The 19682-nt window shown below is 32.1% G+C and overlaps 2 protein-coding genes across 2 annotated transcripts; both read left to right on the forward strand.

Moving 5' to 3' along the window:
• The first annotated feature begins 7624 nt into the window (after window positions 1–7624).
• Window positions 7625–9541, forward strand: LOC145052438 (threonine synthase, chloroplastic-like). The gene has a single exon (XM_079000261.1). The coding sequence runs from the start codon at window positions 7726–7728 to the stop codon at window positions 9295–9297; it is 1572 nt and encodes a 523-aa protein (XP_078856387.1). The 5' UTR covers window positions 7625–7725; the 3' UTR covers window positions 9298–9541.
• Window positions 9542–10246: 705 nt separating this feature from the next.
• Window positions 10247–11692, forward strand: LOC145052439 (uncharacterized). The gene is made up of 2 exons (XM_079000262.1): window positions 10247–10385; window positions 10714–11692. The coding sequence occupies exon 2, from the start codon at window positions 10758–10760 to the stop codon at window positions 11547–11549; it is 792 nt and encodes a 263-aa protein (XP_078856388.1). The 5' UTR covers window positions 10247–10385; window positions 10714–10757; the 3' UTR covers window positions 11550–11692.
• The last annotated feature ends 7990 nt before the right edge of the window (window positions 11693–19682 follow it).

Raw genomic sequence — 19682 nt, forward strand, 5'->3', positions numbered from 1 at the left:
TTTTAATGTTATATATAATATAGGGTGTATTTTATACTTTTAAAATACTAGGTGGTCTAATTTAACAATTATGCTTTTAATTCAATTAAATTGTAAACCTAAACTTTTATGGATTTATTAAACCTCTTTTAATTATACACCTTAATTAATTAATAAAACCATAAGGGTGTGATTTGAACTTTTTCAAAACTATACTAGAGTTTTAGAATTTAACATTCCTAATTAAACTTTTAATCAACTTTTAAATTCCAAAACTTGAGGGCAAGTTTTGAAACATTTCAACACATTAGGTTTTCGAATTTAAATATACATCAAAATTAAACTATTTAATCAAAATTTAAATTCCAAAACTTGAGGGGGCTGTCGTGACTTCATTGAATACCATAACATTGAATATATATGAAACATAACATCATTCGTCACCATGCATTAATATAGTACAACTGATAAAGTTTACACTGAGTACATTGTCTTAGCATTACATTCCCAAAAAAAAAAAAATTGTTCGGTTCATAGATAAACAAACTGCAAGCCATCACTGAGTACATTTTTCCTTCGGTTTACTTGTTACCTGAGAATACAAGTATTTTGAAAAACGTCAACATATGAAATGTTGGTGAGTTCATAAGCGGTATTTGAAAAACAACGTTTTGTATTGCTTTGAAAAACTACCAGAAAATCCGATATTTTCTGAAAAGAGTTTATGAAAAAGTTTGTGAAGATCCATAAGTATGCTTGTTTGTTTCTGTAGTTGTAAAAATTGTTCATTAAACTTGTATACATTTCGAAATCGTATGCATTGAAAAACCCTAGGAAAACCCGATGTTTTCCTAACACTTTGAATTCCATGTAGTTGTTGTACTATCGCGGCATGTGAAGTCATTGATTCCAGGCGACGTCGGATTATTGCGCATGGTGAATTGCTATAAACACGCGTTACGCAAACGACCAGTTTACAACTATACTAACGATCCCGTAGGCGTCGTCCGTACTATTCACGTAATCCAACCGCCCTGACTTCTTGTAGTCCCACATCCGAAGAGAAAGAGGGCACGAAGACCTCGATAACTCCGTTAGTCGGTTGGGGATAAAAAGAGTGCGAAGGGCCCTTGACCCGACTCGCATTAGAATAACCGACTTTACTAGCAGTACCAAAGGACCCTTGGGGACCAATAGTATAAAAGCCATTGAAAGTCCTTTTACGTTGTGTTGGATCATGTAAGACCCAACAACTCGTAAGGTTGAAGTCTTCGGGCCTAAAGATCAAGTCATTGGGCTAGTTAGGCCCAACAAACAAGATTTTACACTTTGGGGCCCAAAGATGGTGCGTAGACGTCTGTGCACTCTCACGTGTGTATTGAATTCCCAATGTTACTTGTATGAATCGAGTTATCGTCGTGTTAGTAGTTTCGGGTTGTTATTGATTCGAGACCGAATCAATTCGTTTAACAACGATTTTGGTATTGTTGTGTATTGTATTTCGTCGGTAGTCGCGGTGCCAATATTTGATCACAACGGATGTATCGAATTAGCATTGAAATTTTTCTGTTTTCAGCCCCTCTTTATTTTGTAAATTTACTTTTTCAACCCTTTGCATAAATAAATTTCCGGTTTAGTCCTTAAACTATTTTTCTTGGTATTTTAACATCAAAACTTATTGGAATTGATATTTTTCAGCACATTTTTAGTTGAAAACAGTTTTAGTCCCTGAAAATACAGTTTTCTCGGTTAAAACCTTCCTTTTTCGCAATTTTACACTTTTGGCCCAAATTGGAAAATCTTTGCAACTTTGGTCCTTTTTAATTATGAGAAGCAGTTTTAACCTTAGAAAAGGACTTGGGACACTAGTAGTCCACTGTTTTGCAGAAAAATACAGTTTTGGCCCTTCAAAACAGAAAATTTCGCATATTGGGCCCTATTGGGCCAAAAAGGACATTTTTAGCCCATTAAGCTTGAAATTTATATTTTTAACCCTCCAAAAGAGTATATTTCCAGAAAATACTTCATTGAAACTGTTTTGACTCTTCTCATCCATCAGAATACGTAATATGTCATTTTGGGCCCTTTAACTTTATTTTTTTAACATTTTGTGTCCAAAAAATGAGTTTTTAGCCCAAAGAGGATGTTATTAAGCCACTTAGCTATTTTCCTTGAAATACTTTGTATGTAGAAATATAATTGATGCTAGTATCATTTAACATAAAGTATATCTTGATTTTTAGGGGCTTATGACTAGATCCAACATCATAATCACACAAAAACACACATATAAGCATAGAAATCATACAAGGCATACAAATACATATAGTGTTGGGTTTAGGTCATAAGACATCCTATGTGCTCATACAAACCCTAAAGCTTGGATCTAGGTTTCTCTATTGTACATACTTTGAATCTAAGACTTTGAACCCTAATTCTAGCATATGGAAATCGGAATTCACATGTAATTAGGTTTAAGAACATACCTTGATTGTTATATAGCAATAACAATCCAATTCCTCCTTGAATTGACCTTGGAAAGCTGAGAGTCACAAGTGTCACTCCTCTAATGGCTTACAAACACCATAAGCAAGTGGAGAAGGTATAAAGAGAGAGGAGGGAGGTTAGAATTCGTCCTTAGGACCTCTTGGAAAGGGTTTTTCGAATTCCTAAGCCCTAGGGGGTTTATATAGGTGTAAAGATTAGGGTTTTAGTCCTTATCCTTATCTAGTTGCTTGTCCACCAAGCAACCATAAGATAAGTCCTAGAAATCTTTATCCTAGTCGAATTCTAAGGGATTTACACCTCAAATTCGTTCACTATATATATAAGATAATCCTTACCTTATTTTGTAACTATCACATAATTACAATTCAGCCCCTCTAGTTTAATTAATTACACTTGATCACAAAATTAATTCTTAATTAATTATTGACCAATATTAATTAAACAAATATGATTTATCCTTTAATATATTATTCTTATAACATATTAATAAATCATAATAACCTCTCTCTCTTTATTTATTTCTCCAATCAAGTTGCTTTGGTGAAGGCAACCCAAAAGGACCATGCACCATCGGGTCAAGTACATACCAAAATAGTTATGGACTTAGACACTAATCCAACATATAGATCTACACATTTTGCTTGTATTCCCCCCCCCCCCCCCCAAAACTTATAAAACAGAAAAATAGGGAGTATGAAGCTCACCTTAGGGTGTAGTTTCGGTTTTTGAAGAAAAGATGGAAGAAAGTTTGGTGATTTTTGGCCCTAGCACCCCTTGATGAAGATCTCGGCCTTGAGGTGTTTCTAAGACACAAGTTCATGATTTCTCATGAGTTAAGAAGAGGAATTTGAATACAAGAAGAAGTCTAAAGTATGGATCCAAGCATTAACTTACCTAACTAATGATTTTAGTGAAGGATTCTCCTTGTGAAGCTCTTGAATCTTCGAAATTTAGTGAAGAAAGTGGAGGGGTTTTTGGAGAGTGTTGCTAGATGAAAGTGATGAAAAATGTGTGTGTGTGTGTTGCTCACGGCCAAAAAAAGGAGAGAGAGAGAGAGAGAGAGAGAGAGAGAGAAACATGAAGTGATACATACATGGAAATATGGGACATGTTGCATGGAGAACCCAAAGATAAAAATGAGGTGGCATGGTAATAGTCAACTCCTCCTCTTGGGCTTGTCTTGGGCCGAAATTTTGGGAAGAAAAAAGAGTTTTGGGCTTTAATGCCCCTAAGCCCAATATTTAGAGTTAGGTTTGATGAGGTTGACCAAAAAAAATAATAATATGATTTTAACACTTTGTTGGGCTAGTTTAGGTTAATCATGGTTCAACACTCTTAATTTATTTCATTCTAGGCCCAATATGGCCCATAATATTGAAATAAATTAATGTGGGTCCAATTAGAGCCCATATAAGGGTTCTAAGCCCATGATAGTCAAATTTGAAGCTTATTGGTCCATTGAGTCCAATAAGGAAGTCCTAGTCCAAAATGGACCTAACAAGAACTTCTAGGATTTCCAATTGCTTGATGACTATTTGTAGTATTTGTATGATGTATTTGATTGAAGTTTTTGATGTCATAATAATAGGTATCACACATGCTCTTAAGTTTTTGATTCAACATTTTACTTAAGTATTGTGATTACAAGACACAAAATTTCTAGTTGTGACATTTATGAAAAAGTCTCAAACTAAAATTTGTTTACAGAAAAGCACAGAATACCAATTAAAACTCCGAAAAAACCCTTTTCTGCCGGTTTTGCAGATTTTGCCGGTATTTTGTCATTTTTCGTTAGTTTGCTCAAAATGTTGGGATTTTTCCAAAAATTATTTGATAACCAGAATATTAAGACTTTTCTAAAAATTACCATAAAATTAATGGATATTATTATTAACAAATCATTTATAAACATAAAAAATAATTTTATTATAAAAAAAGGAAATACATTTGTTGCTAATTTCTAGAAATAAATTGGTGGTCTAAGTACTCCTATATTGCTTCTTGACCACTCAAACTCTCTACGTTCTTCGTATACATTGTTGTGGATATGATGGAGAGATGTATTAATAAATATTATCAACTCTTGTACTAGTCACGCCTAACAAAGTACTTCTCATTATGACACCCACAACGATACATAGGAAGAACATAGAGACTTTAAAGTGGTCAACAAACAATAGAGAAGTACATAGTCGATCATTCTATTCCTAGAAATTAGCAACAAATGTATTTCATTTGTTTATAATAAAAAATAGTTTTTATGTTTATAAATGATTTGTTAATAATAATATCCATTAATTTCATAGTAATTTTCAAAAAAGTCTTAATATTTTGGTTGTCGGGTAATTTTTAGAAAAGTTCTAATATTTTGAGCAAACTAAAGAAAAAAGACAGGCTAAATCTACGAAACCTGCCAAAAAGGGTTTTTCCGAAGTTTTAGCCGGTATTCTGTGCTTTTCTGTAAACAAAAATTACTTTGAATTTTTTTCATAAATTAAACTAAAATTTTAAGAGTTTTTTGAAAATTTCCATTTCTTTTATATTTAATACATAAAGCGTCTACTAATAGTCATGATGGTACGGTTGAGGAGATAACCATATATGATTTTGTGGTCTAAATATACAAAATAAACATAAAAAAATAAAAGCCACAAAATCAAGAAGTCACTGTTTCATCGTAACCAAGTAACTTTTTATTAAGAAAAAAAAAAAGCAAATCAAACATTCATCTTTAAAGAATGCAAATTAATTTTCGCATGTAGTGGTCTTTGAGATATGCAACCGGTTATATTTACTACTAACCACTATAGTGGTGGGTGACACATCATCACCACATTCAATCATTAAATTTATGGGATACCCACCACTATATTCTTCTTATTTTTTTATTTTTAAATTAAAAAAAATATATTTTTTAAATAATTAAAATGTAGAGAGAGGTAGAGAGAGATAGAGAGAAAAAAAAAATTTATTGGATGTTGTTGTCCGTTACCCCACCACATTTGACCACAAATTTTTCCACCACCAGCCACCACTAAGAGTATGGGGTGGTGTTCACATTTTTTGTTCGTAGCCACATAGACCACGAAGATGATTGTTATGAGTATACCATAAAGCCTTAGGCATCTTCCTCAAGCAGCTACTGGTATTTCCATATCCAACTTACGTCCACCGCAAATGCATAGTAAAGATGCAAAATTCTATAAAGAAGGTTCATGTTGAAAATCATGACAAATTCGAAATATGTGCTTTTTATGATGATTTTATTTATTTATTTATTTATTAATTTATCTTTTTTAATTTTGATAAAAAAAAACCTCAAACTCAATCCCACCAACTCCTCATATCATCCACCAAAGAGGTTCTAGACCACTTATATCAGGTGTTGTTCTCTCTCTTCGAGATAGAGGGTTAAAACATAAATGAATTTAAATAATTATTTAGAATTAGATTTGAATTACCGATAAAAAAATAAAAAAACAACTCATATCTACATTCATCTCGATTACAATTGAATTTGAAATTAAAGAATAATTTACAAGTAGATTAGACTAAAAAAACCCTCATATCATCCCTCGAACTACATTCATCTAGACCTGACAATGGAACGAGTTTGGAACGGGTCGGCCTTGATCCAAATTCATTAAGCAAGTTTCAAATGTTGATCCAAACCCGACCCGTAACCCGTAGGGTTTTGAATAATTAAACTCATACGCTTATCCATCGGATCAACGAATTTTCAACCCTTTTACCTGATCCATTTATAATATTACGATTTAGTTATAATTATGCATTACAACATATATAACATGAATCACTAAAAAGTAAAATTAGACAACATTCATTCCAAAATAAACTTCAATTACAGCTTAATAAATAACATTTTCAAAACAAAACAAATGTCTACTATTGCAAACTTGTATGATTTCACATAGTTATTTGCATTGGGAGTCGACTAGAATTCGACCATTAGGAATTGGAAAGTAGAAGGGGAACAATCAAACTCCTCGAGTCTTGTACTAAACATTGTATCGATGATTGATAAATGTATAACTTATAAATAATGAATTTATATTTTAAAATTTTAGATGAGACGGGTCATACATATATCGTATCGATAGTGATCCATATCCGGCTATTTTAATAAAATGGTTAACAAGTATGGGTCGTTAACAGGTAAACGAATCATAAAATATGATCCAAACCCATTAACTTTGCACAAGTTTGGAGCGGATCAAGGTCAAAACCCGCTCCATTGTCAGGTCTACATCCATCCCAATCACAATTAAATTTTCAATAAATTTGAATAAGACCCTATAGTTTTAACGCATATTCTTTATGGCAACGTAAATAAATCTAAATTGTTTTTATAATGTACAAAATACAATAATTTATATTTTTTAATAGGAAATCTAATTATTCTTAAATTATTTTTAATTTTATCTGTCTTAAACGAAAATTAAACTCTAATGATCAATTTTACTAACCGATTTATTATCAATAAGTTATTTAAACTATTTTTATGAACCGATTTTATCTATAAAAGAAGATAAACACTTATCATATTTATATTATTGAGTTTCTGAAATGGATTCAAGATTTCTTAAATTCCTAACATAATCTAATATTCAAGTATACCTCCATTTATATAAACATGTGATGAGAAACAAATTAAAAATACAAAATTATGACATTTGTGAGTCTATTGTTATAGTACTCGAGAGAGAGTTTTGAGATAACGGAAAAACCAACTTTAATCTTTAGATTTGAAAATATTAATGAAATAGATATGTAATCATTATTCTTTGTTTATTTTTTTTTAATCATATTCAAAATTAAAAACCATTGGTCAACATTTAGATCTAGTTTTTTTTTTTTTTAAACTACAAATAAAATTAAATGGAAGTCTCCTCGTAATATTTTAAACACCGTAGGTTGAAGTTCTTTTACAAAACAAACTCTAGAGATTTTCAGAAATTCCTCACATATGCACCAAATATTAAAAATAACTAAAACTTAATAACATTATTAGTTAGATTGATTTTAAAAAAATGAAATTTTCGATCGACTTGATTTATAAAATATCAACACATTGAATTTTTTTTCCTACAAAGGCTGCAAATTTGGACTTTTCAACTCACTCAACAGCCCACATATCTTAAATAAATTTACAGTCCACGCCCTAAAACAACCAACTCGCCGCACACTTTCACTGTTCCCTAATCTCCACCTCCTCCAATGGCGGCCTCCTCTCTTCTCCGATCTTCACCTTTCTTCTCCTCTCCCCAACAACGAAACCCCAGGACCATCAACAAGAGCCCTAGATTCATTACAATCAAGGCTACAATCTCATCTTCGGACAAATCAGTCGACACAACGCCAGTCATCAAATCCCATCGCCGCCCTGCAGATGAAAACATCCGTCAAGAAGCCCACCGCCGCTGCTCCACCGAACCGAATAACTTCTCTGCCAAATACGTCCCATTCAACGCCGATCCTGGTTGCACGGAATCCTACTCGCTTGATGAGATTGTTTACCGATCCCGCTCCGGTGGCCTACTCGATGTCCAACATGATATGGAAGCCCTAAAGGAATTTGATGGAAATTACTGGAAAAACCTTTTTGATGGACGAATCGGGAAAACAAACTGGCCATATGGGTCAGGTGTGTGGTCGAAGAAAGAATGGGTGTTACCGGAGATTGATTCCGATGATATCGTCAGCGCGTTTGAAGGTAACTCTAATATGTTTTGGGCTGAGCGTTATGGCAAACAGCATCTGGGTATGAACGATTTGTGGGTAAAACACTGTGGTATTAGCCATACAGGTAGTTTCAAAGATTTAGGTATGACTGTTTTGGTTAGCCAAGTGAATAGGCTGCGTAAAATGAATCGTCCGGTGGTCGGAGTCGGCTGTGCATCCACCGGCGACACTTCTGCTGCGCTATCCGCTTACTGTGCATCTGCAGGTATTCCAAGTATCGTTTTCTTGCCCGCTAATAAGATCTCAATGGCGCAATTAGTTCAGCCCATTGCAAATGGAGCGTTCGTGTTGAGTCTCGATACCGATTTCGATGGTTGCATGCAATTAGTCAGAGAAGTAACTTCTGAACTACCGATTTATTTGGCTAATTCGTTAAACAGTTTGAGGATAGAAGGGCAGAAAACAGCCGCGATTGAAATCTTACAACAATTCGATTGGGAAGTACCTGATTGGGTGATTGTTCCCGGTGGGAATTTGGGTAACATCTATGCTTTCTACAAAGGATTTCAAATGTGTAAAGAATTGGGATTAGTCGACAGGATTCCAAGGCTTGTTTGTGCTCAAGCTGCAAACGCAAATCCTCTTTACCTCCATTATAAATCCGGATGGACTGATTTTAGTCCAGTGAAAGCAAAAACTACTTTCGCTTCTGCTATCCAGATCGGTGATCCTGTTTCAATAGATCGTGCTGTTTATGCCCTCCAAAACTCAAATGGGATTGTTGAAGAAGCTACTGAAGAAGAACTGATGGATGCCATGGCTCAAGCTGATTCAACTGGGATGTTCATCTGCCCACATACTGGTGTTGCTTTAACTGCTTTGGACAAACTTAGAAACAGTGGTGTGATTCGTCCTACTGATAGGACAGTTGTGGTGAGCACTGCACATGGGCTAAAGTTTACTCAATCCAAGATCGATTACCATTCCAAAGCCATTCCAGAAATGGCTTGCAGCTTAGCTAATCCACCTGTGAATGTGAAGGCTGATTTTGGGTCAGTTATGGATGTTCTTAAAAAGTACTTATTGAGCAAAGAATCGAAGAACTAAACCTTGTTAGGAGTTCTTTGGTTGATGTAAGTTGTGTTTTTTGGGGCTGTAGATTAGGTGTTGTTCTTAGTGGTGATAAATGTTTTGGGTAAGCTCGGAAGGAAGACAATGTAACTTTGGTTTTCTATTTTAGAAGTGTACTTTTGAATTTGTTTATCATTGCAGATCGACTCATGATGAGTGCTTGTTTGTAGTCTGTGGTTGATTTAATTAAAGATAATAAAATGCCAAATTTCAGTCGTTTTATGTAAGTTTACTACTGAATTACTCGTTAAGCACTTAATCGATTTGTTGAAAATCGAAGGTATGATAGGACTTGTTCACTATAGCTATGTAGTAACATTTGTAAAAATCCTCTCAATAACAAACACTTATACATCACTTAAGGATTTCAAAACATAATCACTATATACATGAATGAACCACACATGCACAATAATTATATTTTGTGTGTTATTACAATGTTTAGAATTGAAGTTGATAAACCAGTTAAAATGGTTGGCAATGAAAAAGAATTAATAACAAAACTTCCACTCCAAATGAGGCATGCACATGTATGTGGATTGAAGATTGCATTGACTGTTGCGCTAGTGACAAAACTCCATTTTGTTGTGTGTAATATTTTTCCATCATCATTTCATAAAGGAAATACAATTATATATATATATATATATATATATATATATATATATATATATATATATATATATATAATTGTATTTCCTTTATGAAATGATGATGGAAAAATATTAGGCATATCTTTTAAAAGAAAGTTTTTATGTAGCCTTATAGTCTTCGGTAACCTTAATATTTAAGAGAAGTATTGTTTGTGGGCTCTTTCTGTAAGCCCAGCCCAAAATGAAGCATTCGGCGTAGTGTAACATAACAACGGTGAACCGGCGAATGACCGGATCATTCTGATCCTCACACTTGGAAGCATGTGGTCGCAACCGTGACATCCTTTTGCCGATGTTCTTCTCTCTCTAAATCTCACCCTTTTAGAAACACAACCAGAGGAAAAGAGACGGACAGACTGTTGTGTGGAAATGGTTCTCTGCTTCCGGCGTTCATCTTATTATGATTATTAGGTAAACAAAATGTATATGTTGATTCAATTGATTCGATTATACTATTTTCTCGGCATTCATTCACTCTGATTGCGTAAATGTGACCAAATTAGGGTTCTTATTAGTTTTTAACATGAGAATTAGTAAGGCTTTTTTTTCATATGTTTTTACTGTGGTTATACATTTCATGAATGTTTTGTAGCCTGGATGTGATCGATCGCTAATATCGCTGCTTTAATCGTTCATGCAATGTGTTTTTTCTTCCGTTTTGTTAAGATTAAAAACAGTTACAAGTATTGAAATTTGACTTTTTATGTACCACTGATTATTTTGTGCTTCATTTTTGCAGACATGGATGTTACCATCTGATAACAAAACTGAAGATCCAACAATATGTGGGGATTTGCTTCAAACACCATTGCTGGTAGCTCTGGACTTAAAAACAATCCTTCAAGACCCCATCATCCCTCATCCGACTGCTCAGATGATGATATCTCCATAACCAACAGTGGAGAAGAAGGTTTCGAGTGCCCAATTTGTTGGGAATCCTTCAACATTGTAGAAAACATACCCTACGTTTTATGGTGTGGTCACACCCTCTGTAAAAACTGTGTTCTTGGCCTCCAATGGGCTGTTGTCAAACTCCCAACTCTCCCAATTCAACTCCCATTCTTCATATCTTGCCCATGGTGCAATCTTCTATCTTTTCGCCTCGTTTACAAAGGAAACCTAAAGTTTCCTAGAAAGAACTACTTCCTTTTATGGATGGTTGAAAGCATGAATGGTGACAGAATCAAGTCGCATTCCTCCTGCCCGGACCACCACCTGCCGCCAGTAGCCGCCTGGTCATGGAACCGTGGTTGGGCGGCTACCCGCGGGAGCTCCGCCGTGGGCCCGTGTACGCGTGAGTCTGATCATAATAATCAAGATGCTAGTGGGACCCATTCAAACTCTGAAAGATTGCAGTCTTCGATCCGTAAGTCACTGATCTTTTTTGTTCACTTGACAGCTAAGTTTCCGTTGGTGTTTATATTTCTGCTTATTGTGCTTTATGCGATTCCTGCAAGTGCGATCATCTTGGCTGTGTATATTCTGATTACAATTCTGTTTGCTGTTCCTTCTTTTCTTGTTCTGTATTTTGCATACCCTAGTCTTGATTGGCTGGTAAGGGAGATTATAAATTAGGGTTATGTTTGGTTCTTGTTTCTAGTTAAAATTTTGACCCTTTTTGTTCAGTTTGTTGAACTATCTGTTTAAGTAGATTTGAGTTTGTACTTGAACGTTTAAGGTGAGAATTTAATATGTGAGCTTTTTTGGTGGGTGTTTCATTCTTTTTGTATAGGTTTTAAATTTCATACAAGAGTTGTGAGGTTCAAATATTCACTTATGATAGTGAAAATTGCATTCGATTTGGATACCATTGGCACAAATCATAAAATTTCTATATATAATGTTTTAATAAAAACTAAAAGTAAGATTTCACAACAAACGCGTTACAATTTATTTTTTTCATTCAACGTCTTTGTTTTATGGAAAATCTAATTTATCGTATTTAACCAGTTAAGTGTTTATGTTTTAACAACCAAACAAATACAAGTAAAGAAAGTTGGAATCGTGATTTATTATCAAACCAATAGTTACTATTAGACAGTGGCACTGTTTAATGACAAATTTTATAGAACGATTTACATAAACATCCATTATTCTACTACTAAATTTACATATTTCGGCCTAACTTGTTCTCATAGTAAAATCGTTGTGACAAGTAAATAATCATTTTGAGTTGTAATATGTAGATAATTATTTCGATAGAATAATTTTGATATAATTAAGGACTTTGTTATAAATTAATGCTCATATTACATAGTATATTACCAAATGTAACCAACACATATAACTAAATTTAATCAACTCGTATATTTATTTAATGACAAATATAAGTTGCATTTAAGGGATATATTTTCTAAACATCTATCATTTGTTTCAAAAAAAAAAAAAATGAATATTTATCTTTTGGGTCGACACACGAACAACACATTTTCACTTGAGTTATTAACAAAGTAAGATATACATAAACATTATTGGATTTTCATAACAAATTTAAGGAACGCATAATGTAAAAACTCATCGGTTAGGAAAGATAGAAACATACAAAACAGAAGAAAACTCACCTTGTAAGAGAAATTCCCCAAACCTAATCACAAGAACGATGTCTGTTCAACTTGGGCAAAAACAACCTGAAGTATAAAAAACCAAAAGAACTCCAACGAGAGAACAAAGGCAGTATCTACGACACAGAGAAAGAAAAGGCCATGCAATGCTGATGCAGTTGAAGAACGATGAACACGTGTCCCAATTAACCCCAACTAAGAAGCCTGCACAGAGAATGGATGAGGGAAAGAAAAAGAAAACAACGATTAAGAAAAAACGAAAAATATAACAAATAATAAAACAGTGGAGAAAAAAATAGAGAAAATATTAAATAGATAAAGGAGTAAATAGCACGAACAATAAAAGAATGTTGAGTAATATGAAATAAGCAAGAACTGCACTATTGGTGGCTAATATGGAATAACAAAAAAACTATGTTGTTGCTAACGTCCATGTATATTAATAAAGTATACTAATAGGCTTCAATTAGCAACAATGTATTCAGATTTGAACACTAAAAGTGGCTCATCATTCGGTCAATGAATAACCTACTAACACCAAGGTTAGCCAAGAGATGTCATAACCATTCCATCACCGTCTTTAACTTCAATGGGTGGTGGCAGCAAAGACCGCTAAGGGTTTCATGTAATAGACATACATACCTATGTGGTTGTCTTAATTCATGTTGGTTTTATATAACTCAGAACACAAACATCCTAATATTTGCAAACACAAGATTGACAACAAACTAGTTTTTAATTAAAATAAAAAAAAATAACATTTTGTCCCAACATAGATCATATATGTTTATCTGTTTTTACTTTTTGGCTATACATAATAGTTAACTTAACATAATAAGTATATTCTTCAATTTCAAACATGTTTTTGTACGAGTTCCGATTATTTTCGTAAACTCTGAGTTCAAAATTTAAAAATTTAAAAGTTTCAAATTCGATGATTATTTTCGAATTTTCTGTCATAACACCCCTTAACGAGAAAGGATGATATTTCTTGCGTTAAGACGACATTATGGCTACCACCTCAGTCATAATGGGAGCTTAACAACACCATACCATATGCTTTAAAAGGTGGTGGTTTCGGTGATTATTTATGTGGGTTAATGTAATAAAAATTACAACCAATAATATTTAATTTATTATTTGAATTGTTTGTTTTTTAATTATACTTTAAATACCAATAAATAATATTTTGAGTTCTCATTACATTTATTATTATGGTGAATTTCAAACAAATTAATATCCAATCATATGTGGCCTCCATCGTATCATATAATATGTCGTAATTTCTTCATCGATCGTTCACAATAATATATATAACAAAATTCGAAAGAATTTCATTTCAATAGTGTAACTAGCAAATATATATATATATATATATATATATATATATATATATATATATATATATATATATATATAGGGACGGAGGATGTGTAGGGCCAGAAAGGGCTGTTGCCCCCGATATTTGGGCTAGAAATAGGAAATAGAACTTCATGACTTTTAATTATAGGCCTTTTAGTGTCAAAATTGGGTTGTGGCCCCTCCTGATTTCACATGTGACTCCAAATATCCGATTTCTCTACTTTCTCCAAGGCGACAAGTCAAAATCGATTCGTCATTCGCATCTTACCCATCGTCACCACCGCAGTCCGCAGCAGCTGTCACCAGATGACCGGAAATCAGGTATGGAATCTTGTCCGTTCTTGATTTCTTCTCCCGTTCTTTCTTGTTTCTTCTCCTGTTCAGCTGTTGTTCTCCTGTTCGGATTCATCTCCTCTTGGAAATTAGAATTAGGATTTAGGAATTAGAATTTACAAACCTCAATTCTCAATTCCTGAGTTACTTTCTGTTTTTTTTAAGTTAACTGTGAAGTTGAGTTGATGATTTCTTTAGCTATTGAAGTTATCGATTAAGGACGGATAGTAGAACAAGGGACACAAACAAAAAAATTGTTTTATCTCTACTAAAACTGAAAACAACCAAGTTTTTTAGATGAGTTATTGTCACAAAACTAAAAACAATCAAATAGATTTTACAAAACTGTAATTTTTTTGATTTGGTTCTGCTGATCTGCTTCAAACGAGAACAAAACCCAAAACAATGTTTGATTGTTAGAATTTTCAAAACTGATTTTTTTTTGTTCTGTTGGGTTAATCTTGATGGTTCAAGTCATGTTAATTGGGTTGTGTTGATGGGGTTTTATTCAGATTGATGTAGTTTCTGATTTGGTCATATATTAAGGAGAATAATATGTCTTAGTTCTACTTTCATATGAACACATGCAGCTGTAAGTTTTTAGTTTTTTCTGTTTGTTGTTTAGCTATAATAGGAGACTTTGTAATCTACTTTATGCATGGAATAACATAGAAAATTCTCCAATAACTTTCTATTTCTCCTTCGTGTTCAAATACAGCAGGTAGGTTTTTCTTTATTCCACTGTGTAAGATCTATAGAGTAGAAAGAGGGCCTGATTTCTAACAGGTTCTACTAGATGTTTTTGGTGTTTATTTGTTAAACACATTTTTTTTGTAAGAACGTTAATTTAGTTTATAATACTTTCGGCCCCCCCAAATTTATTATTCAAGCTCCGCCACTATATATATATATATATATATATATATATATATATATATATATATATATATATACTATCTTATAAAAGAAATCTCACTATTTCCAAAAATAGATTTAATATAATAATAATATTTTTTTAAGACGTTCAAGTGTTTAAACCAAAAATACAAGTAACATCTAATAAAATAATATTATTTTTTTAAATCGTACGATTAATAAAGCATTATGTACAATAATACATAATCTAACTTAATATCTCTATCTACTTACTATTCAAACTCATCCGTTTAAAAATTGAACCAGTCTAACTTACTATTTAAACTCATACAATCATTCCCCATTTTTCAAGGAAAATTTGAATTAGTCCACGTTTTAAGCATAAATCTAAACGATCTCACTTCTAGGGCATCACTCTCCTTATTTTTATCTCTTGCATCTTTTTGCTCTGTGTTTTTGTCAATTTGAAGCACATCAGTTGTTTGATCTACCACTACAATCGCTACAATCAAATGATTATATGGATTTCCACCATCAGTTCATCTCTATGCACTCCCAACGATTAAATCAATCATAAAATATGTATTTATGCGTTTAGTTCGATTTTCACTTTTGTTACCTCTCTCTCTCTCTCTCTCTCTCTCGATCTTAGAGTCTCTCACAGTCATCGTAAACAAATTTCGCCAGATTTACAAGGAGGATCATTTTTGCAATACTTTGTGCAAGAAAGCTTCATGGTAGGTCTTAAGGTCAGGAAATATTGGTCGATGTTACATGTTGCAGGTTAGATTTTTGGTGTTTTTATTTCACAGGTAAAATCTTTTTGTATTTTGATTTCCCATGTTTAGTTTTGTGTTTTGTGTTTTGTTTACCTTGTTTTTGTTTTGGCGATTAAATACGATGTTGATGAAACGATGATGGGAGTCTGGTCTGATGTTAATGATTTTTTTTTCAGGGAGGATTTTAGGTTGAAACCATTTTCAAAATACGACGATTCAGATTTCCATTTCCTCACACCTGACACCTCACTGGATGACCGCCATCAGATCCACTAAAAACCGTAATGAGCATTAGATCTATGAACACACACACATAAACACACGTATAGATGTGCAAAAAGTGAAAGGTTAGCCATTTTGTTTTCTGATTATTTTGTAAGATAATTCGATTAATCTCTGCTTAATCATACCTTCATTCTCCTTTTTTAAAGTAAAGAAGATCGAGAGAAGTACATTGTTTCATATCCTTAGTTTGAAATACCTTTTCTATTTTCTTCTTCCAGTTCATCTTTTTTATTTTGTCTTGAAACATCTGTAAATGCGTATAATATTTACTGATATAATGTTTGCCTTCTCCTTTTCTATCTTTTGCATGATAAAAAGGCCATAATGAAGTTAATAAAGTTGTGTTGCTAACTTTCAGTAATATATAGTAAGTTTTTCATTTGGTTATTATTTTTTTTATAGTTAAACAGCCAGTAACTTTTATTCTAAAATACTGAATTTGGTTTGGTTGCATATCAACTTTAAAAAAAGTTAGAACTGAGTTAAGATTAAAGGTTGTAAGTACTATCATCTAATATGTTTCCTATACATGTGAAAGTGGGAGGTTTGGTCCAGAGCAAAGCCTGGAAAAATTTCTCTTTCTAACTATCCACCGTCATTATGAATTTCACCACTATTGCATTGTTGCTGATGACTACAAACGAAGAACCTAATTCCTAATCCATGTACGAGAAACCTATGGTAGGGTAAGTCGACATCCATTTTGGGTTTGAAACTTTAGTCACGTTTCTAGATAAATCAACATCCATTTTCGCCATCGTAGCTAAGGTAATACAATATTAAGATTATGTTTTTCTCTTTAACAGGAATCCAAAACTTAATAATACTCTTTGATTATCATATTAACAGAAGTAGTCTTTCCTTTTGTTGTAGTTTTGATGCATTAAATAAATGTGTTTCTTGCTGCATTATCATGTTGTGTTTTGTTTCGTATGCTCTTATTTATTGGAAATGAAATGACAATTCGGTAGCTTATCTTGTATTTTCTTATGGAGATAAAAAAGAAAAAAAAATCTTTGTGGAGAAATTGCCATAAGATTTTAATAACAAGTCAACACCTTCATGGAGTAATGTACTTTTTTCTGTTTATTGGTAGTGGTACTTGTAGTTTTGCATCTGTTTAACTGAAACAAAAATAAAAACAGTTTCATTATTTTATGATAACATTTTACTTGCATTGATTTTGATCAAGTTTGTGATTTGTTTAGTACAAAAATGATGATAGTACGTTGCTATTTTTTGCATTTAGCGCAATGAAAAGTAATAAAATATAATATTGTAACTATCCAATTATACAATTATGTGTTCTGTTGGAGCTTGAACTATGGGTTAGTGTAGGAATTCTTACAAACTACCTATTAGATCATATTTGCATATTTTTAATGTCCACGTACCCAAGTATATCATTGCACTTTCAATTTTTTTTATTATTTTTTTTATTGAAAAAGTAACAATTATAGCATTACACTTACAATTTTTTTGAAAAATCATCCATTTATAATGTCAGACTTTCTGTTGGACTTGGAATGAAAGAACAACATACGAAACATATAAAACAATACAATTATATTATGTAACATTTTTTTCTATAATTTGAGAATTTATTTATAAAAAATATGTTGTTTTAAAAATGTCAATTTATATCTGAATTGGGCCAAATGCAAGACTGGTTTAACTAATTTTCAGAGGGGAAGCATTCAACCCAATATGGTTCCATACACTTAGGCTAATTAAGGGTAATGAAAATTGATGGTTCAAAATTTGACAATTTGTTTATGAAAAGGTTTTATGTCGATCTTTAATTTTTTTGATGAAAAGTATGTCATTGTTTCTTTTTAATAATGTCCATGTTCACACAAAAGAAAAATGGATTTAGTGGTATTTTTTCACAATGAAATTTGAAAAATAGTTCAGCTGGACTGGTGCTGCTAAATATGTGGAGTTGAAGCTTGTGCCAAAGAAGATCCTCAATAACAACATATTGGTAGATGTGTAGAGTTGAAGTTCGAGGCAATTTTGTAGTTATTATTATTTATTTTTTTTCAAAAGTGTTTGATGTTTAAGCTCATTATATGGTTGTTTTGATAGTTTTGTTTTTTTTTTTTTTTAGTTTTATGCATCAGTTGTGATTTTAGCAAAACACATAATAATAGTCTATAGGAATCTAGAAAGACAGATGGATGTACTATGTACTAAAACAATAGGTTATGAACAATGTGGAAAACCTAATAATTAACAATTTATTTATGTTTGTTGTTAAAAAACCATTTTTATCATGTTTCTAAATTATTTTTCTACATAGGAATAAAATTAAATAATAACAAAAGCAGAAATAATGAGAAGACAATCATTAAAAATAAGTCAAATCAAGATAAAAATGAAAATGAAACCCGAATTCGATTCTGACATTTATGATCTTATAAAAACAATGTAAATATGACCACTAAACCTGTTGTATGTGTTTTTAAAGTATTAACTATGCAGGTCTATTAGAATTCACCTAAAAATTTCATAATATTAATTTAATTATTTTATTAAATTTACAATCAATTAATTTTGGTGTTGTGCATTGAAATGATATTTTTAATATTTAATAATTATTTATGATAAATTTATAAACAACATAAGTATATGTCATTAAAAAAGTCGTACATAAGAGTAAATTTATACTAATTGGTTGTACTTTGATCGATGATATACTTCATATATATTTATTGTGAGTTATGAGATTTGATGTCCACATATTTTAACCAAAAATACACTAATTTACTAAAATAAAAAAAATTATAAAAACATAAATAGTATAAAAAACCATCATCCACAAAAACATTTATTTTCTTAGAGAGAAAACAATCTCATACTATTATCTATTAACCAATTTTCAACAAATTATTTGCTCAAAATCAATATCACATTTAGATGAATCGGTAAATATTCATTTACACTAATTCAGAAAAATTATTTGGTCTAAAAAATAAACGGTCATTGAAGATAGTAAAATCTAAACCTTGGACCCGATACCCTAAAGGAAACAATTTGTTACATCATATCCACTTTGAACATACAACATATGACCACAATACTAACACGTATGCTCTAAATCCACTTTAGGGTGTTTGTGTACATTTATATAGTTAATATGACTTAAAATAAATATTAATGATCCATTTGAGGATGTCATGTTCTTATTAATGAAAACAATTTTCTATTCGACTATGTTTTGCGATGACAACCAATTAAGCTCGTAGACAAACAATTTCAAATATAGGTATATATCTTCCCGTGTATTCTCGCATGGACAATTTTACGTTGCATTGTCCAGAGGGACATCACATGGCAATACAAATGTATTAGTAAAGCCTAAAAAAGGTTCAATGATGATGAAGCCTATATCTCAAATAGTCAAATATGATGTATAAAGAAGTGTTAGCGATTAATATAGTACATATAATATTAGTATTTAAATATACATTGTTTTAAGTTTGTCTTTTTTTCTTTAGTTATTATAATCC

The sequence above is a fragment of the Lactuca serriola genome, chromosome 5 (assembly GCF_051521515.1).
Source record: "Lactuca serriola cultivar US96UC23 chromosome 5, Lser_US96UC23_V15, whole genome shotgun sequence".
Taxonomy (NCBI): domain Eukaryota; kingdom Viridiplantae; phylum Streptophyta; class Magnoliopsida; order Asterales; family Asteraceae; genus Lactuca; species Lactuca serriola.